The following is a 20093-nucleotide window of genomic DNA, read 5'->3' as shown; positions in this document are numbered from 1 at the left end:
CTCACTTGCCATTGGCATCGATGGTACGCATCGACAATAATCGGACTTATTTAAGGATGAGTGCAGTGTGGCAATCCCTCGAGTTCCTCGAGCTCGCCGCGCCAGCATACCAAGTGCCGCCGGAAGCGTATGGATTGTCAAATTCTGACCGAGGAGCGCACTCAAGGTGGGTGCCTGATTTTCTTGTGATTCAGATCTGCTCGGTACGTTCTGAAGTGCCTCCAGGCCGTCGAAACATCCCTTGAAGGAGTCGTCGTTGAACATGAACTGTGGACGAAGAGGTTATCCAGTGCCATACAAGGCCTATCGCAGTTGTCAGACGAGCTGACGGTTTGGACCCCTGTGCACGCAGCCGTTCACAGCCGAACGGCCTCGGCGTCGAACGACGTGGGAGTCTCCTCCGTCACGAGCGCCATTATGCAAACGGTTCCTGGACAGAAACAAGTCCAGGCTGGAGCCCAGTTGGTAGCAACGGGTTTCCAGACTTTGGGGAGCGCTACAGGCATCGCCACTGGCTTCACGCCGCCTCCAACCGACGCCGTGGCTGCTCTGGTGTTTTCGGCGACGACTAAGGTCTCCGCCTTGCAGGCGGGACAACACTGTCTCATTCCAGCAGGTTTCTACAATCAACAGAGGTCTGCATACACCGTCATAGTAGTTTCTCGAACCGGCTCGGGCGCATGCTGCCTGGCCGTCGTGAACACCAGCCCTCTGGGGTCGCCCTACCATCCGTTCATGATTGGCTCTGCTGACGACCGCATAGGAACCCTCTACCGAGACGCACTCGTCGTGCTGGAGGACGTGGAATTCAGTCGCGTTTCTCACTCCGCTTTCTGGTGCATGGCCTTCGCGTCGTTACTGTATCCTGGAGGCGGTCGCAATGTAGAGTGTTTCTACTCCCGAGTACTTGCCTACCTAAATGAGAAACCGTTTTACCAAAACTGGAACTATTTCGATTTCGATCGGGTAGAAAACAAGTCCTTGAATGCTGGCGATTATCAGGTACCCTCTACCCGAATGGACGGTCCCGGACAAGCCTACTACGAACCCCGGAGCTTCCGCCTTCGCGCCAAAGCGGTAGCCACTCGAGGACGCGCCATCGACACTGCTCTGGGCTGCCTCCATTACTTGCTGGGGTTCGACAGAGGACTTGGCTCCTTGGAATGCAGGTGGGTAACGGAGGTGCTGGTTCCTCTGGGAATGCTACTCTGTGTAACACGAGAATTCAAGACGGTGGGAGCATCGACTTTTCGACGAGGTCACCACCAAATCCTGAAGCTTATCCTAAGAAGGCTCGGTTCTTCGGTGTCGCTTCTTCTTCGGAATGTCGGCACATGCACCGTTCTCAACCCGCTGGAACTTGCAGATCTGACGAAGTCTGTCATTCAAACGACACTTGATGCAGTGCAGACGTCGCTAACTCCACAGGAGACCAACCTGGGCGCTGGGTCTCCTTGTTTCCCAGCCGTTCTTTCAACGGTTCACACGGAACAGAAAGGCGAGCATTGATCTTAAATTTCATTCAGTTCAATCCTTTAACTCGTCTTACGCTTTCCCTTTTTTTGGACCGTTTCGGTTCGATTACGCTGACACCAGCCTCGTGGCCGGAACGCCGGTGCCGCCTGCTTTGGTGATTCCTGTTGACATCATGGGGGCGACGGTCAACCTCCACGACAAAAGGCTCACCCGCATCACGTCATTCGACGACTACTGCATGCGTCTTCGTCGCGTGGTGGACGCGGATACGGTAATGCACAACCAGCAAACCTTGTTGGAGCACTCGGCGATTCTTAGGTATCACCTAGTGCGGCAGACTGTGCTGACTCTGCTGCCGGGACCTCTGCCTCTTGATGACCCCAGCCGCTCTGCACTCTGTTTCTACGAAAGTGAATCCCTGTCCCGCAGCTGTCAGATTGAGCTGATGAGGCTGCTCTTTTTGATGACTCGCTCTCTCATCGTCTCATCTCTCGCGCTAAAGGCGACTCGGACATTGGACGCAGAGCGAATTGTGCTGCTCTCGAAGTTGTCCGCCGTATCAGATGCGGTGTTGAGGAAAGTTGCCTTTGACGCGCCAAGCCCCGTCAGCCTGCATCTCACCGGCACTGCCCCGGGACCCAAGGGGCTACTGAAGCCCTTCGGAATTGACGCCTCCTTCTTCGCTGAGCAATCGGAATTCTTCTTGCTGCTGGATCCAGTAGCGGCTGTGTGCAGGGGAGAGGTTCTGGACTACTTCCGGAGTGTTAGGAGTGTCGTTCCGCGTCATCAGATTATTTTCCAGTTCGAGCAATCATTAACACTTCATGCCGAGCTTCAACTTCTGGCGCAAATATCTCTTGGCATCGGTTACCAGGCACAATCGAGCCCAGTTATTCTCGGCCAATGCTTTACAGGCGAGGATGCTTACTTCTTGGAGGTGCTGCCAGAGTTGGCCTACTATAGGGATATAGTCTTGTATTTCAAGGCCTTCTGTTGCCCTGACGTGGGAAGTTTTCCACCTGCGAAGCAATGGTCTCTGAGCGACACACGCTTGTTGTGGTTGTGCCACAGTGACTTTCGCAAGAACCGACAGGTTAATATTAAGGCCTTCGGCAGACCGTTTGAGTGCCTTGCCTACGTAGACCGCAAGCGAAAGTCGAAGGACAAAAACTCCACGATCTTCACCCGCTTCATGGACTTCTTTGGCGGTTCCCCATCGAGAGCTCCACTCTCTGCGGCCGACCCCATGAACCTTGTCAAAGACAAGACGCCCATAGGCACCGAAGAAGACGTTTTGCACGTGAAATCGCTGCCGACCTTCAATGGTAGGCTATCTCAATCGGACGTGGAGCTACTGTTGCAATATCTGACGGCTCCGTACCTAAGGATCCCGCTGCTGCTCCAGTTTTTCACAGATGAGACGCGATTCGATGCGCTAGTCCATCCAGACCTCCAGCACGTATTGCTGGCGTCGCTGTTCGAGCCGTCTCTGTGGCTGCCTACCGTACATAAGGCCCAGCCTGCAACAATTCCGCCCGATTCAAGAGAGCACTTGGCGACACCGTTGGGCCTGCTCTTCAATGAACTGACCCATTCGCCATATGTCGTTCTTGACTGCCTAGAGTCTATGTTAGAAATGGCACTGGACAAGGACACGGGAAAGTTCATTGGTTCTTCAGCGGAATTACTCCTGTTCGTGATCCGGATGCTGATCTACGTTGATCGGTACGTGCTGGTATTACTTCGTCATGGACGCTACTGGGAACAGGCAAGCAGGGTTCTGGAGCAGGAACAGCCGGTGTCAGAGGAGGATATGCGCTTGCTTGACATCACAGGCCCAACCGATCTCAAGTCTGTCTCCGGCCACACCTCCTGTGCTAGAGGCCTGCGAACTATGCCAGAAGCCAGGGCCAATTTGCAGGAGATACATCAGCAGCTTCGCCACCGACTTAATCAGCAGGTGCTGCCTCTCCTAGAAGCGTGGGCTAAGAGGGCAGTGGAAGTCGCCGAGTTGCACGCGGCGTGTCGACTTCACGCACACATCGCGTTGCTCTACGCAGACATGGCTCCGGCGGAATTCAACCTGCAGACTGTTTCCATTCTGACGGTCTCTACGTTGTTTGTGCTGGCTCATCACCGGTTTACTGTAGAAGCACCGAAGGGGCAGGTCGAAAGCAGCCAGAAGGACCCCCAAACAGGGCCACACGACGCATTGGGCGTTGCAGACATGGAACTCTACGGCATATTGCAGAACCATCGAAGAACTCTTGTTACCTGGCTACGAAGCAATCCCTCCGAAGCCTCGGAAGTCTTCGCTGCCGCTGTGAGAACGCTGACGTTCACCGGTACTCGCACGGAAGGGCTGACAGGAGAGGCTCTGTCGTGGTCTGAACTCCGCACGTTTTGCGGTGGACGATTTGGACCCTTTTCGGGACTGGTGGAAGTTATGAATGCCGCTGCTCCCACGATCCTGGACGACATGGAGTGTCGAGTTGCAGAAGACGTGGACGAAGGGCCAAGCAAGAAACCCAGCGGTATTGGTTCGCTTATCAGTGCCATAATGCCGCGGGCTCGTTCGGGTCTGAAGGAAGAGAACGTGGAATCCACCAAAGCAAAGGAGTGTTTAGAGCAGTACGAGGCGTGGTTGGGTTGGGTCACAGGCCAGTTGGCGGAAACTGAAATCGACCTGCAGAGGGGCAAGTATAGCCTACGCAGAAACCGCATGGAAGTGCTGGAGCTGTGGGTTAACGACTTCACTGACTTCGTCGATATCTTCGGAGAGGTTGATGACAACAGTAGCTTTCAATGCGCCCTGATCAGCGCTACCCGTCAACGGTTCTGGTGCCGATTGGTTGGTTACCGACACGACTTAATTCGATGGCAGCCGGATGCCGATCCCCCCCGCAGTCTGATGGCAAACCCCATTCCCTTCAAGGCCGAGGGAAAGCACTCTTGGGTGGGCCCAATTTTAGACCCTTGGCGGTCTGTGCACCTTCCCAGCGCCGCACTCATGGTAGACCGCGCAGACCCAATCTCCAACTGCGTTGTGCGTCTATCTACTGATGTCGTTCCACCGTCGACGGATCCTGATGTGCGCCTGCCAAGTCACCCATTGGAAATCATGGTGCACAGACGTCCACCTCGAGTGGAGCTCTTCACCATTCATGAACATGGACGCCGTCTCTATCGTGTCCAAGTCTACAGCAGCAACTGCCATTGCTCGGCGCGGTCCTACATTGGAGACAAGATGGTCGCCACTAGCGTGTGGGAAGGCCCACAAGTCTCTCTGCTGGAGGGCGGGTCCACCGCGTATCCTCCTCCCCCCAGGCAACCGAGCTTAGTACTTACGCGTCAAACCACGCCCAGCCTGGGAACTGAAGTCTTCGTACCCAGAAGACTTCTCGAGGGGCTGGTCCCGTCGTGTCTGCTGTCAATCTATGAGTTCTGGCAGCGGGCAAACGCCGGTGTGCACTTTTCGGAGGACGGTCGAACTTCTGTCCTTGTAGGTTCTTCTGGCGAGCCGGATTCGTTTGTCTCCATTTGGGGTCGAATCCCGACCGAGGATTTGGGTGTGTCAGGTTCAAAGCCTACTGCCCTTCAGATCCAGATTCTGCCCACATCTGAGCTGTCACAACACGCGTTCATTGAGAGCAAGTCACAGGCTCCCTATCCTGGAGAAGCCTGTGCAATCATAAGCAGATACCCCCTGAATCAGAAGAGTGCTCCTACTGAGGCTCCAGAGTCGGAGAGAAGCTTCATGGACCTGGCCCTCGCCGACAGAAGCAACGCACAGAATTGGGGCCTTGATGAGGAGGCTGTGCTGTCCTTACTGAACCTCGATCAGATGGACGCCGACTTCCAACCTCTTGTAGACACGCTGCTTCGCGTGGAGGAGAGGAGCCACATTCTCGTCTGGGGACCTCCAGTCAGACTAGCTGGAAACCCTGCTGGCCTTCCAGAGGTTCCGCTGGAGTCGTCCGACCTTCACGCATACGGAAAACAGTGCTTCTCGGTCCTAAATCGACACTACCTGCAGGCCTGGCGCTCAGTTGAATCTGCTGCACCGTTAGTAGAGCTCATCGAAATGCCACGTCTGGGGCTTACATTCCGAGCGACTCCGTCGGTGATCGGGCTGACGGACAAAACTGTGAAGGTAAAGTACTTTTGCGATCAGCATGCCGGTCTCTACGTCTCCTACAGACGCATTTCGCCGGCATCGCTAACAGCAAACTTGATTCGCGGTCTTCAGAATTCCCTGCTGTTGGAGAACAATGACGGCGACTTTTTCCTGTTGGTGTCAGCCACAGCCAAGCCAGTCAGAGTATCTCGCAATCTAGACTTGGAGACGCTCACCACCAGCAATGAAGGTGGTCACATGTCTGCTGCCGCTCGCCTTGCGCTCTCCTCCAGTCTGCACCAGGCAGACTCCCTGGCTGACAAATCCCGTTCGGAGCACCTGCTGGCCGCTCTGACCCCGAGTATCGTTCTCGACTGCAGCAACAAGGAGTGGTTAGCCAATCTGGGATGTCTTTCGCCGAAGGCGATTCCCTCGATGAATGCCCTGAACCCCCCTGCTAAGTCCGATGAGTGGTCGACTCAGGACGTGGTCGTTGTGAGGACCCACCTCTACCCTGTGCACTCAAGTAGGTCCTTCCTGTTCACCACCACTGTCGGCGCCGGCCTCTATTTGGTCATACAGCGGTTTATGGCACGAATGTACGCTGACGTTTGGAGGTTGATGGAATCCAGTGCGCTGTTCAGTGGGGAACCGCCTACAATTGAGGAGAAGCAGTTATGGCAGTCTTTGGATTCTCTCAACGCGTCCTACGACTTCCACCCTGACGCCCATGCGACTCGACTTAAGATCTTTCTGACGGCTCATAGGCAGGGTCTTGTAGCAATCTCCGAGTCCAGCAACCAGATACGAAAGAACGTCACAAAAAGGCTGCGCCAGGTAACAGGGAGGAAGAAAAGACGCCGAACTTCGATTCCGGCGGCCCCAGAAGGTCAGGCCTCCACCACTCCCCCTAAAGACAGCGAATCCTTCTCGCTGCTCCCATCCTGGAGCCTCGAGGAGGACTTGCTCTGTTACTTCGTGAAACTCAGCTACGTGCACGCCAACTGTCGTCTGTCCCTGGCGGAATTGCGAGCGCTGATCGATCTTGCTGGACCCCAGTGGACGCAGTCGGTGGAGAACCATCCGTTGACGGGCAACCGTCTGCAAACAGTGCAGTACTACATTAATTTGACAGAAGGATCTCGAGAGCTGCAGGAGCTGTCCTTCCGGACGCCGAAAATCCCTGAGATCATCGATTATGACGGTCATATCGATCAGTCCTGTGTCGAGACGTCTGGATCCATCGCCGACGGTCTCCAGGCCATCATGGGTGCCGTCGTTCATTTCAAGCCACCGGATCGCCCCTTGAACGGCGTCGAGGCGTTGGAGTACTATTTAGATCTCGTTAACCGCCGCCCTTTGAACGCAACCACGGACTTCTTCACGCTTTATTGTCTGCTTACTGGACAAATTCAGGCGTCGGTCCTCCCACAGGAAGGAGCGTATTTGTGGGGAGTGCTCGCTACGAGATTGGTAGGTACATGGGCGAAGTCGAGTGCCATGAGTGCTCTCAGAGTGCTGGCCAATCACCCGGAGATCATTCAACAGATGCCTGCCATTCCCAGAGAGAAGGGGAAGACCCGAGGTTGGAGGGACAGCTTCGTTTTCAAGCAGTCAGAGCCAGTTCAAAAATTCTACGAGTCTCTGTTCGGTACGCTGAGGAGTCTTCACGAGGGTGGCCGATTGAGATTGCAAGCCAACACTAGGCCGTGCCCTTCCATGGCTGTCACGTCATGGGTGCTCCCGATGGACCCAGGTTGCCGAACGTTTCACACATCTTCCTTGTCCTCCGACTTCGGCTGCGAAAGTCGACGGCTAAGGCCTGTCAACGTCGCGTCGCTCTGTCGCAAATTCCACATGGATGTACCGCCAGGTGATCCAGAGAAGTCATCTCTGCCCTATATAACGAAGAGTCTGTTGGCAACGTTGGCTGAGAAGCCGCTGCCGTTCACAAACCAACATACTTTGGTGTCCGACGTCAGGGGCTCTCCCCCAAGCAAGGAGGCTATGGACCTCCCCAACCGTTTGAAGAACCATATATCCTCTGCAACTCGTGTCGGGCGCGAAACTATCAAGAGGTTTTCTGCAGAAATTCAGGCTGTGCAGCAACTGTCGAAGGTGTCCAAGCCAGGTCAGATGTCCTTCCTTCAGCTGGAGGAAGTGGAACGGTCACTCGAGTCCCCAGAGGCCCTCGCCAAGGTCATCCAGTATGCCGAGATGCTGAAGGCGCTGTTGACTAAAACCTTCCTCCAAGACGGGCGCTTCGTCGACGCCGGTATCAAACTGGTGGCTCAGTTCGTGAACTCGGCAAGACACGTATCCAGTCTCGACCAACTGCACCATGCAAGGAGCTACGAGGTCGGCGTTCTCACGGGTGCAGAGCCCGTAGCGTCGTTCGATGCCCTCGTCACTCTGCTGATGAGCCAGTCGGCAGAGACTGCCATTCAACGTTTCAATCCGTTCCTATCCACCGAAATGACCAGCGATATCCTAAGTCTCGTTGGCACTGTACTGTTGATTGTCAACCGCAGGTCTCAAAGTGCCCGGTGCCTCCATGACGTCATCGACTTGCTGGAAAACTTGGCTCGCTACCCGCTCTCTGTAGACTCGGCTGAGCGGGAGAAGTTGGTATCCTCCACAAAGATGCTGTCCAAGTCCCTGGCCACCAATCTTAGTCAGGCGCGCCACTACGCCCATGCTGGCCAGGACGACACCGTTGGAGATTTTGTGGACTGGCAGACCTTAGGATGGTCTCAGGACCACACAGCCTCCTTTGACAAGTCGTGGTTCGTGGCGCTGGACCCTCGGTTCTTGGTGTTTGAGTTCGCGTACAACATTCTCCTTCGAAAGTCACAAGTGGAATTGATATCAAAGTTCGTTGCAGCGGTGAAGGAGGGGAGGTCCGTTTGTCACCAGATGATCATGGGAGCCGGCAAGACCACGGTAGTTGGGCCACTTCTAGCTCTACTGTTGGCGGATGGAAATCGTCTTGTCACCCAGGTATGTCCTCATTCCCTCCTGGAATTCACTCGTGCTGTTGTGCGGGAGAAGTTCTCAGCAGTCATCTGCAAATCAGTTGTCACATTCCAGTTTTCAAGGTCATCGAATCTTACACGAGACACGCTACTGCAGCTACACCACGCCAGAGACAACAAGAGTGTTGTCATGGCCACTCCTACATCCCTGAAAAGCCTGTTCCTAAAGGTGCTGCAGCTGCTGGACATTCTAGAAACAAGTGCTTCCAACATGACGGAGGTAGATCGTGTTGTGGTTAAGGGCCAACAGCAAATTGTCAGGCTGCGCAACGTGCTAGGCAAGGTGATCGGTGTAAGACCGGCAGGTTCCCTCCGAAAACCCACTCGGGACGATGGAATTCTAGCCGCACAGGTTGCCAGCGGACAGCCTCTCTCTGAGCCGCAGATTCGAAGCGTGCGCAGAGAACTGGATCTGGCCCTGCAGGCCTTAGATCTGTTTACAGGAGGGTGTCTCATTCTAGACGAAGTTCATATTCTGCTGCATCCTTTCAAGTCGGAACTACATTGGCCCATAGGCACTAAGGTCCCGCTTGACTTCACTGTGGCTTCAAAGGAAGGTGCCGCTGAAGACCATGTTGAGGAGAGCGGACTTCGCTGGCAACTGGTCTGGCACTTGTACGACGCGGTATTCTACTTCTCTACTGGCAAGGTCACCTGTTGCGCTGAGCATCCTCGCACCAAGGCTGTGCTGGAAAACGTGAAGTCCGTGCTCGTGGATGGCATTGGCCTTCGGGCCTGGCAAACGACACCCCATGGCATTCTTCTGTCTCAGGCGTTCTACCAGCAGAGTCTAAAGCCGGTGTTAGCTCAGTGGGCAGTGATCTTTTTGGAGTCAAAAGGGTACAAACCACGCGATCTGGAACTAGTGATGAACTACATCTGCTTGCCGATGGCTGTGGACCCGTCTACGGATCCTCTCGCCGGTCAGGTCATGCGGAGAGTGGACCACCAGTACAGGGGATCAAGCGCTAAGCTCCTGAATTTGACTCGAATGTGGCTGAACAGCCTGCTACCCCACTCCTTGGGCAAGGTGAATCGCGTTTCTTTCGGGTTGCTGCTGCCCTCAGAAGTGGACCCTACCGCCAACACCCCACCCACCCGGCAGCTACTGGCTGTCCCATTTGTGGGCAAGGACGCGCCGAGTCTTGCCTCTGAGTTCAGCCATCCTGATGTGCTCATTGCGCTCACCATCGCTGCTTACCGACTGCAGGGGTTGAGGCATAGCGACTTCCTTAACGCCATCAGCAATCTCCTGGAAGAGGTAGCGTCCTCCAGCGCAAGCGGCGTGAAGATTTCGGAATCCAGGCCTGTACGAGAGTTCCGTAGGTGGGTAGAGTCAGCTGGAGGACGCGTCCGAGGAACCAAACGTGTCGCTGAGTCCTTATCCGTCCCTGACGAGGAAGACGTGCAGACTATGACGGCCGATATGCTGCTAGCAAAGTATCCTCGTCCTCCAGACGTGGCTGACCACGGAGGCCTCGACAACACCATAACAATGGACGCAGTCACATTCAACCGTCTTTGGTCTCTTGAACTGGTGGACTTGCTCGAATCCGACCAAGTCGATACCCTCTACCGGCTGCTGTGGAACGAACCTCTAGTGATCAAGCACCTGCTCCTCAACATCGTTTTTCCTTTGTGTATGGAGCACACCTCACTGCAGCTGTCTGCCTGTGGCCAGGAGTTAGGAGGCAACCTAATATTCAAGACCCGGGTGGGCTTTTCTGGAACGCCCTCTGACATGCTACCAATTGAGTTCGGTAGGTGCCAATTCGAGTCGGGAACGGACGGAACGATGCTCAGCCTGCTGACGAATCCCAGTGTGATGCACTGCATCGTGCTGCCGACGAACTGGTCAGTAATGAGCTTCTTGCAGGAGGTGGCTAACTCGGCTCCGCAGTGCTTGGCTCTTATAGACACTGGCGCACTTGTAACTGGCTTCTCGAACTTCGATGTTGCAAACACACTGCTGGACCTCGGAATTAGGGTGGATGGCGTCGCCTACCTTGACGAAGACGACAGACAAATGTTGCTGGTGAGATGTATCTTGATTCATGATTTCAGTTGCGTGACGGGAGACGAGTGCTGAAACTCAGCCAATGTGGATTGTCTCCTGATCGCAGGTTCACATTTTACGACCAAGTGTAAGGTGGTGGAGGCAGTTGCTCACACAGGCACACGCAAGGCTTGGACATCCAGCAAGCCGTAAATGCGGGCGCTTGGATCACTTTGGGCAAGGACCTTATTTTTAGGGACTTCGCTCAAGGCGCGTGGAGGATGCGGCGAATTGGCGAAGGGCAGGTACTCCGCATCGCCACCACTCCAGAGGTGGCGAATCTGGTCGAGACCATTTGGAGAGAAGCGAAAAACCTGCGAGCCAACGAGACTCTGTTCAACCTCGAGTCCCCTGCACACCCTGATGACGTGCTGAGTCTAACTCTGGGCGACATGCAAGAGTCGAAGGCAGTGCCGGACAGCGATCTGCGTGCTGTCCTCCAGGCACTCTGTGGCTGGCTTATTTTGGCGGAGATTCAGACGGACGCTATGCAGCATAACCTTCTGTGCGTGCAGTCTGTTCGTAATATCTGGCGAAAGCACGCCTACCGGCAGCTTGTTCGCAGACACATCGAATTCGAGGTGGACGAGGTTCCCGCTGCTCTCAGGGAGGCTCTCGACGTCTTCCGAGACGAGGTGGACTTCGCTGTGCCTACGTACTCTGTACGGTCACATTCGGGTCATGATAATCTGAAGCACGAGGTACTTAGTCGGCACAAGTTCATCCTCAAGGAACGCTCGTGCTTACCGGTGGACGAGCGAACGGACAAGGAGATCGCAGAGTTCCTTTTGAAAGAACTTCACGAGGTTCATGTCCGGTCTACGCGCGACACCGACGCGTACGATGCCTATGAGGCTCAGATGGAAGCTGAGGAGGAAGAGGAGGAAGAAGAGGAGAAGGAACAGGAGCAGCAGAAGGAACAACGACAAGAGCAGGAACAAGAACATGTAACGGAAGAGGAAACCCCTCAGAGTCAAAAGTGGAGTCGGGGTCCCGCGAATCCCCACCCCTGGACACTGCACGACCTTTCTAGAGGTCCTTGGGAAACCGAAGCATTCTTTCCGCTGAAGGAGTTCGGTGTGTTCCGGAAGCTGGGGAAGCGAGCGAAAGGGTTGGGGTTTCCCGAAGAGCTGTGGGTGTCGCAGAACTACTACGACCTGTCCTGGTCTACCACAACGCATAGACGCTTGAAGAACTGTTCCGTAGTGATGGAGTGGATACCAGACTCATCACGTGAGAGCCAGATTAGCCTGGATTACCATCGTCGTTTTACCAACGTCATCGCGGCCTACAAACGTCCCGACGGTACGATTCCCGTGTCGAAGCTGACATCCGTCTTGCTGGATTTGGACATCGTCGAGCATCACGCAGATGACCCCAGCATTACCCAAGCTGAGGCCCAAACCATATCCCGAGTTCTACTTGACAGAATCAGCCACCTCCGCAACCTCCCCGCTGCAGAGGTAGCTGCGCTCCTTCCTCGGGGCTGCACACCCCGCACGACCCCGCCCCCAGCCAATCAGAAGGCCATCGATGCGCTGTTCGCAGCCCCAAGCATTCCCGTCAACACCCTCCGCTCTCGGGGGCGGGCTATCCACGCTGTGGCTGCCACAGCGGACGCGCCTCTGCTGAAGTCGCAGGCCGCGACCATCGACCTGCTGGGCCTGGCGCATGCCCCTCCCCCAAGGAAAATCAACAGCGACTTGTTGGAGTTGGACTCGCAGCCGACCACGCCGGTGACGGCACGATCGTTTGACGCCGAGTTCACCACCGACACGGTGACGGAGAATGAATTGACTGTAGTGTTGATGGTTGAGGGATGGCAGGGACTACTGGAAGGACCCACTGGAGGCTCCCCGCTATTTGGGAGGACAGACAACCGCTACTACCTCATCTTGAGCCTGGAGGAGGCCGAGGGCATCCGTGCCTCCGCCCACGTCGCCCAGAAGTTGAACATCCGCACTCCGATCTATCCGGGAGTGCGAGTAGCTCTTCGGCACGTAAACGCGCGCTTCTCTCTGATTGACCCCCTTTACGCACCCAAATGTGAGGTCTGGTGGTCGGTTTAATGCAGCATCCCCGCCTCCTGGGCCACCTGACGTCCTAGCACCGGTTTTCCTTTCCGCACAGCGCTGGTCACGCCGTTCACGGCTGCAAAGGACGTCTCTTCGCACGTTGACGCTGCAGGAGCAAATGGCGTACCAATGTCTGCGTTTCGTTAACTCCGAGCTCTTCTTCACGATGAGACAGGTGTCGCTGATCCTTCGTGCCATCCCAAGCTCAACTCCGCAAGAAAAGGAGCAGTGGTTCCTCGAAGTGAGGAAGTGTCGTCGGCGTTTCCAGAAGTTCGCGCTACATCTTCCAGGTCAGCAGTCGTCGAGGCAGCCCCATCTTTATAACAGCAAAACGCAAGCCGGAGCAATATCAGTTCGGAACTCGTTCCTTATCAACCTGTTCATTTAATCTGAATCGTTGCGATATATTTGTTAGATTGGTGTGGGCAGAAGGACGTAAATAAATACATATTACTGATGACAGCCACTGAGTTGATTCAACAGGCTCTCCGAGCGCATGACGTCGTTGCGTTCACTAAGTCGTGGTGCCCTCACTGCAAGCGAGCTGTGTCAGCTCTGCAGCAGTTGGATGTGTTCCACAATGAAGTTATTGATGATCGTGCAGACGAGGCGGAGATTCAAGACGAGCTAAAGAAGCTATCCGGCATCAGGACCGTTCCGCAGGTCTTTGTGAAGGGTAAATTCTTTGGTGATGGCAGTAAGACAGTTGCTGCTATCACCAACGGAGAACTCCAGAAGTTGCTGTGAGTGAATGTGGAATAATAGCCATTTCATGGGTAGTCGCGACTTCGCTCTGCATTCACCATCTAGGGCAGGGCCGTTGTGGCAGTCTGTTGGACCTAGGCTGTCTGTCTGCTACGAGAACCTTCTCACCAGACTCGATAGACGGAAACCTAAACGGTCTCGACGACTGGTGAAGGCGTCGCGACTGGAGGGTGAGTGTGTGGGCGTGGCGTCTGCCTTCGTGCCAGCTGGAGACTGGTTTCCCTACGCGTACGAAGATCTCCTAACATGCGGAGGTCGAGCTCCATCAAGGACTCCTGTTGTCTTAAACTTCCTCGGACTCCATAACGAAGCTGTGGAGCTCACGTCCCTCGTCGCCTTCAGGTTGGATGGAGCTGACGTGCTGATTCCTCGCCGGTTGGGGATTTGGCATCATGGGATCGCAGATGCCAGGCATTTAAAAGTTGTTGCATGCCCCAAGCGCTTCCTCAAGCTGGGCGTGCTAGTGTGGAAAGGTGACCAGTGGGCCTTGGGACATTTCGTAAAGGGTACGGAATTCTCCACTGTTCGGAGCTACATGCAGAAGGCCTGTCCTCTGTCAAAGGGCTGTGATGTAGCCACCCTTTACGCCGTAGGCAGGTCGCTGATTGCGGAACGAGCTTCCACTAGAATAATGGACGGCATCGTTTCCTCTCAGGAAGAAATCCACCTGTTGCTGTTGGACAAGTCCGTAGAATCCTGGACGGCTGACGTCTCGAAGCCCACGGCTATAGTCAAGTTTGGAACGCTGCCGCTGAGCTTCATGGGGAAATCTTTGACAGAGGGTGCGCTCAGAGACGACCAATGGCGTGAGGTCATGGACGCCTGCGTCCTCTGTCCCGGTCCTCACGCTCGCACGTTCCTCATTGGCGGCGATACCTTGGCGCTGATGGATGTAGAGGCCTCGCGGTCGCGACTGCTTTTCCCCCTGGACAACGAGGCCGGATTCCATTTCAGGGCACATTCGACATTGTATTTTGGGCACCTCAAATCGCGATCTGGACATGCTATCACCTGTCTAGCGCGACACCCCATATGGAGCTTCCTGATCGCTGGCATCTGCAACGGAAGCCACACAGGATTTCTTCTGGACAGTAGGACCGAGGAGGGACCATTTCTGACCTTTCCGGTGCCGTCGTTTGAAAGTACTTCATCGATAGCTTCTACCCTTCAGTGGGCGATATGTCGATCCTCTAGAAGCGTTCTCGAGAAAAGGACAAAACTAGGTGTAGACTACCTTCTCATCGGATCATCTGAGAGCGAAGACGTAGTCATCATCGGCCTCAACATCGCTAGGACGAGTCGCCCACCTAGACTCTTGGATTTCGTCACTCCATCGCAAAACAAGACGCATGTTTTCGAAGAATTGTTCCGTGACAGATCGGAGTTGATGACCCGGAATGGGATAGGTGCCACTACAGAGGCCAGCAGTTCGGACGCAAGCGACGACTCGGAGGACACAGAGGACCCCGCGAATCCCGAGGCTGGCTCTCGCAGTCTTCGTCGAGCCAGGAGGAGGCTCCAACGTACGGTGCAGACGGCCGCTCCGCTAGATCTCCGACCAGAAAAGATTCCGTTCTTCCCGAATTTTTCTCCTGCTTGCATGAACGTCGTCAAGGACGGCAAGGCGTACGTAGACCGGAAGGCGCTGTCGGGCTTCGTGGGCTCTAGCAGAAGGCCTGCCGGAGTGGACGACTTTCAGGCGCGAGTTCTAGTTTCGCGCGCTATCAGGCTGTCCTGTACGACGCATAAGAACCCCTGTAGTGCCGAGACTGCCGGTGCCAGTCTATTCCATGGTTGGTGCGGCGTTGCTCTAGTCCCCAAGGAGGACGTACCGGTGATGGTGCAGGGTCCAAACTGTTGGATGCCCCAAGCACCTGTCGAGTCAAACGACCTCATTCTTTTATCCCGCGCTGCTTCCGGCACTACGTTTCACCTTCCTTTAAGCTTCACATCTCTGCTGACGGACGTGCCTGGTTTCTATCCTAATGTAATGCACCGCGAGCACCGCCTCTGCCGAAACACCACCGAGATGGAGCCGGCAATGCGAAGTTTGAAGTCCGATGACCTTGGTGACAAGGTGAATGGAGATTTTTTAGGCTACCCTCCTGTCCTCGGACTGGCGACTAGCGCCTCGCTGGACCGTTTTGTGCAAACTGAAGCCAGTGGCGTTAACAACGAGCATAACCGTGATGAGCTGGAGAAGCCACTGGTTCCAACAGCCGGTCCCACGGGTCTCTCTATGATTAAAGCATTGGAACAATACCAGTCTGAACCACGCGTCGATGATCGTTTCGACGACTCACAAGTGGTACAAGAAGGCCTAGGGAACGCCATGAAGCGGATTAAGCGGGGTACAGCAGTGGGCTACAACACCGCAATGAGATCTTTGGATGCTCAGCCGTACCCAGACGCCCCAGTGGGGCAGTTCTGGATGCCCCTGGATAGATGCCTGCCGTTTTCCAACTGCTCTTGTTCCCTCCCGCAAATGGAGCCAACAGAGTCGATATCCGGGGTTTCCGAGGCTGGAATCGTCAGGCCTGGGTACGTCTCGATTGAGACAGCTCAGGCCCTGCAGCTACTTCGCCACCGGTCTCACGATGCCAGATCTAACGACAGGGTGTCACGGTTTGAAGTCGACGATACGAACGGCCCTGTACAACGATTCAATAGATGCACTGGTGGGCCTGGGGAAATCATGACTGCGGTGCCTGCTGGCACTCCATGCCTGTTGACCGACATTCGCGACTGTGTTGGTCTTGAACGAGTTGTCTCTGACGGCGAGGACGAGGACGACGGCGAGGACGAAAGCGATGGCGAGGACGACGCCACCAGAGCCACGGAGACGTGTTCCACAGTCGACAACCACGCCGTTGTCGAAGTTTCAGATCCTCAGAGCAAACCGCTGCTGAATGCTCGGAGTTGGGACATCAACTATCGTATTGGAAGGCTTCAGGGCCCATCAAGTCTTCTGCGTCGCCTGCAGAGAATCAGGCGTCGAGCAACTATTGCCACACGGATCCAGGCGGTAACCTCTGAGTGTTGCCGAAAAGGAGGCTGCAGTCAACGATGGTCGATTGTAGTGTCACGAAATCCACAAGGAGAGCCGCCTCGGCCGACACGAGTTCTATCCTGGCCCAAATCTGCCGTGCGACATGCCTTCAAAGGTTGCAGTGGATTGCCGGTAAACTCCATGAACATCGGCAGGGCTGTTTCGGGATGGACAGGGTTCGAGGTGGACGCCGTCAGTCTGAGGAAATTAGGCGCTAGCGCCCGTAAGAAAGCCCCATCCATCGTGGACTCGTCCGTAACGCCTCGACAACGAAACTTTTGATACTTCTTCACTCATGTTTAATCACAATTTCACACTTCACTCATCTGTCTCCTCCGCCTCAGGCTCGTCAAGCGTGGTCGCCTTTGGCGTGGGGAAACTCTTCTTCATGACCATCTCTCGCAGCTCATCGTCTGTACAACGACGGGCAGGTTTTTGCGCTTCCGCTATTGGGGTCTGCCGACTGCTAACGAAAGTGGTGCCAGTGACCAGGACCGGGTGACCATTGACCATTCGAGTTTCCTCGTACTGCACCTGTTGCCCTTCGCCGTTAGTTAGCCCGGAGTTCATCAGAAGCCTAAAGATTTGGGGCATCAGCAGGTCTGCCTGCAAAACGCCTACTTCAGATTTCTCAGAGCAGCGCAGTCGCATGTCCTTTTATGAGGTTTTTTGCGAAATTCTGAATGATTCCGGAACCAGAGGTACGCAGAGGCCTTCACTGCTTGGGATCTCGTCCTATACACACCTCACATATCCCAGTCACCTAAGCACGTCGATGACGGCCGCACGGCACAAGTCATAGTGGTCATCGGCATGGCTGGCAGTGGGAAGACCACATTTGTGACAAGGCTTGCGGCACATCTCCGCCAAAATATGAAGAAAGCTTACCTTGTCAATCTGGACCCAGCAGTTCGCTCTGTGCCCTACCCTTGTAACATTGACATCAGAGATACCGTCAACTACAAGAACGTCATGAAGCAGTACGGACTAGGCCCTAACGGCGCTATCATGACCAGCCTCAACCTATTTGCCACTAAGTTCCATCAAGTCTTGGAACTCATGGAAAACCGGAAAGACGCTGTGGACTACTTTATTGTGGACACGCCAGGGCAAATTGAAGTGTTCAACTGGTCTGCGTCAGGATCCATCATTCTCGACGCTCTCGCCGTTTCTTTTCCTACCACTGTCTCTTTCATCGTGGACACCAAAAGATGCGAGAGTCCCATTTCGTTCACGTCCAACATGCTTTATGCGTGCAGCGTGCTCTACAAGACCAAGCTGCCGTTCATACTAACTTTCAATAAGACCGACCTGGCATCGTGGCACGAGAGAGCTGAGTGGCTCAACGACATTGACGCCTTCTGCTCTGCAACACAGGCGGAGGACTCGTATGCTGGGTCACTCTCTAGATCCTGCGGAATCACGATGATGGAGTTCTACCGGTCTATTAGGCACACTGGAGTGTCTAGTGCCAATGGCGATAACTTTAGCGAGTTTGTAGTCAAGCTGGAAGAGGCGTATGACGAGTACCAGACCGACTATGTGGACTGGCTTCAAGTGCAGAGGGACGCGGTGAGGATGAAGCGTGAGCAGGAGGCCCTGAGCAGTCATCAGGCGTTCCAGGAGGACTTGGACAGAGATTTAGTGCTCAAATCTTCTGGATGAATTTGTTTGAGGGGTGTCTGATTTCCCTCGTGGGCAAAAACTTAGTGCAAAGATGAATTTGTAGCACGCATTGAGCGAAAATAGCAAAAAATGACTAGGATGAAAGGCCTGCACGCCGCGTGGGTGGTACCCGTAGACTCGGACTCCGAGCGCAGAATCCTCACCAACCATGTTGTGGGCGTGGAAGGAGATCGCATCGTCTGTGTGTTGCCCGTTGAGGAATTCAGGAGCCGCTATTCCTGCGAGGTGGAGTGGCTTGGTGACCACAGCTGTCTGCTGCCTGGTTTCGTAAACCTTCACACACATTTGGGAATGTCGCTGCTGAGAGGTTTTGGCGATGATATGGAGCTCATGTCCTGGTTGCATGACTTCATATGGCCTGCGGAGCAGAAGATGATGAGCGACGAGTTCGTTACGTTGGGCACGTCTCTTGGCTTGCAAGAAATGTTACTCACTGGCACGACCACTGTAAATGACATGTACTTTCACGAAGTCGCGGGTCTGCAGCAAGCGAAGCTGATGGGAGTTCGAATGCACAACGGTCACAATGTTCTCAATTTTGGAGACGCAGATGCCCATGAGATGAACCTGAAGCAGACGGAGAAAGAGATTGTCTCGACTCCGGCGTGTTATGACAACCTGTGGACCTATCAGACATGTATTCCCCATTCGCTGTACACGTGCTCGGTGGAGGACCATCGCCGTCTCAAGAAGGCGCTGGAGCACAATCCGGCCATTCGGTATCATGTCCATATCAACGAGAGCGACAACGAGCGCGACATGCTTCACAGTCAACACGGAAATGACGGAATCGCAATCTTGGATCAGCTGGACCTCCTGAACGACAAGTTCATAGGAGCCCATTGCGTACGATGCACCGACGAGGAAATCAAGCTGATGGGCGCCAGGAAGGTCAACGTGTGTCACTGTCCCAAGTCGAACCTGAAGCTAGCCAGTGGCATCGCCCCCATTCAGGCCTTCATTGAGGCCGGCTGTAACGTCGGCCTTGGAACGGACTCCTGTGCCTCCAACAACTCCCTTTCTATGTTGGACGAGATCCAGTGCGCAGCTCTGGTGGCCAAGAGTCAAACAGGAGACGCCCGTGCCATCAGGGACTTCACCGCTCTGAAGATGGCGACTCGTAACGGCGCACGTGCTCTGGGGGTGCTTGACAACATTGGGTCCTTGGAGACTGGAAAACTCGCAGACATGATCTGTGTTGACTTCAGCGACATCGGATGTCAGCCCGTCTACGACCCTGTATCCACACTTGTCTACACCTCGGGAAGGAAGGTGTCCCATGTGTGGACCGGCGGAGTGCAACGGGTGCGAGATTGTAAGGTGCTCGAGCCTCACATGAACATGGATAATTACCGCCAAGCAGTTAGCACACTAAAGGTGCTGCGCGAGAATATCTTGCGAAAGTTGTCGATGGGAGTAGAAAACCTTTGAGTGATCTATTTCGCTCAGCAGTAGCATAGCCAACGAACGCCCTAAGTTTTCGAACAGTGCTTTCGCCTCCTCAATTCTCACAAGAAATAATTCGTTGTCGGGTAAATGAATGCTTTTACCAACCTTCGGACCTCATGTCCGAAACCGACAAGTCACGCACCGAGCTGATGCTTCAGGCTCCACTGGGTTCGCTTGGAAGATCCGCATTAGAGGCTGATGATATCGACTCGGAAGAAGCTGTCGACAGGAACACGTTGTCTACGAGACATGGTTACCAGACGGGACTCGAACCCTTTAATGATACACCAGACGGGACTCGAACCCGCGTAAATGTTGGTGGGGTGAATTAAAAAGCCTTACCCTAGGAGGGACTCGAACCCCCAACCTTTGGATTAGAAGTCCA

General features: G+C 54.6%; 6 protein-coding genes across 9 annotated transcripts; 5 read left to right on the top strand and 1 right to left on the bottom strand.

The window, feature by feature from the left end:
• Positions 1-56: 56 nt before the first annotated feature.
• KVP17_004824 (uncharacterized protein) lies at positions 57-13147 on the top strand (the record flags this gene model as incomplete). 4 transcript variants are annotated; one of them, XM_068523355.1, is made up of 6 exons in its annotated part: positions 57-166; positions 195-1456; positions 1527-10663; positions 10693-10772; positions 10803-12730; positions 12759-13147. In XM_068523355.1, the coding sequence occupies 6 exons, from the start codon at positions 57-59 to the stop codon at positions 13145-13147; spliced, it is 12906 nt and encodes a 4301-aa protein (XP_068377399.1). The 4 variants fall into 4 exon arrangements, with proteins under 4 accessions (XP_068377399.1, XP_068377402.1, XP_068377400.1 ...); XM_068523358.1 differs by lacking the exons at positions 1527-10663; positions 10693-10772; positions 10803-12730; positions 12759-13147 and having other exon boundaries at positions 195-1509; XM_068523356.1 differs by lacking the exons at positions 57-166; positions 195-1456; positions 10803-12730; positions 12759-13147 and having other exon boundaries at positions 1649-10717.
• A 68-nt stretch (positions 13148-13215) lies between these two features.
• KVP17_004825 (uncharacterized protein) lies at positions 13216-13506 on the top strand (the record flags this gene model as incomplete). The annotated part of the gene is made up of 1 exon (XM_068523359.1): positions 13216-13506. One exon carries the CDS (start codon positions 13216-13218, stop codon positions 13504-13506), a length of 291 nt encoding a protein of 96 aa, XP_068377403.1.
• Positions 13507-13531: 25 nt separating this feature from the next.
• KVP17_004822 (uncharacterized protein) lies at positions 13532-16855 on the top strand (the record flags this gene model as incomplete). Its single annotated transcript, XM_068523353.1, has 1 exon — positions 13532-16855. The coding sequence occupies one exon, from the start codon at positions 13532-13534 to the stop codon at positions 16853-16855; it is 3324 nt and encodes a 1107-aa protein (XP_068377397.1).
• A 36-nt stretch (positions 16856-16891) lies between these two features.
• On the bottom strand, positions 16892-17224 carry KVP17_004820 (uncharacterized protein; the record flags this gene model as incomplete). Its single annotated transcript, XM_068523348.1, has 1 exon — positions 16892-17224. One exon carries the CDS (start codon positions 17222-17224, stop codon positions 16892-16894), a length of 333 nt encoding a protein of 110 aa, XP_068377395.1.
• A 222-nt stretch (positions 17225-17446) lies between these two features.
• Positions 17447-18238, top strand: KVP17_004823 (uncharacterized protein; the record flags this gene model as incomplete). The annotated part of the gene is made up of 1 exon (XM_068523354.1): positions 17447-18238. One exon carries the CDS (start codon positions 17447-17449, stop codon positions 18236-18238), a length of 792 nt encoding a protein of 263 aa, XP_068377398.1.
• A 90-nt stretch (positions 18239-18328) lies between these two features.
• Positions 18329-19690, top strand: KVP17_004821 (uncharacterized protein; the record flags this gene model as incomplete). Its single annotated transcript, XM_068523349.1, has 1 exon — positions 18329-19690. One exon carries the CDS (start codon positions 18329-18331, stop codon positions 19688-19690), a length of 1362 nt encoding a protein of 453 aa, XP_068377396.1.
• Positions 19691-20093: the final 403 nt, after the last annotated feature.

This window comes from the organism of the source record quoted next (genome assembly GCF_019968985.1).
Source record: "MAG: Porospora cf. gigantea B chromosome Unknown PgB_NODE_192_length_30038_cov_118.927, whole genome shotgun sequence".
In the NCBI taxonomy this organism is placed as follows: Eukaryota; Apicomplexa; class Conoidasida; order Eugregarinorida; family Porosporidae; genus Porospora; species Porospora cf. gigantea B.
This window is presented reverse-complemented; position numbering and strand designations above follow the sequence as displayed.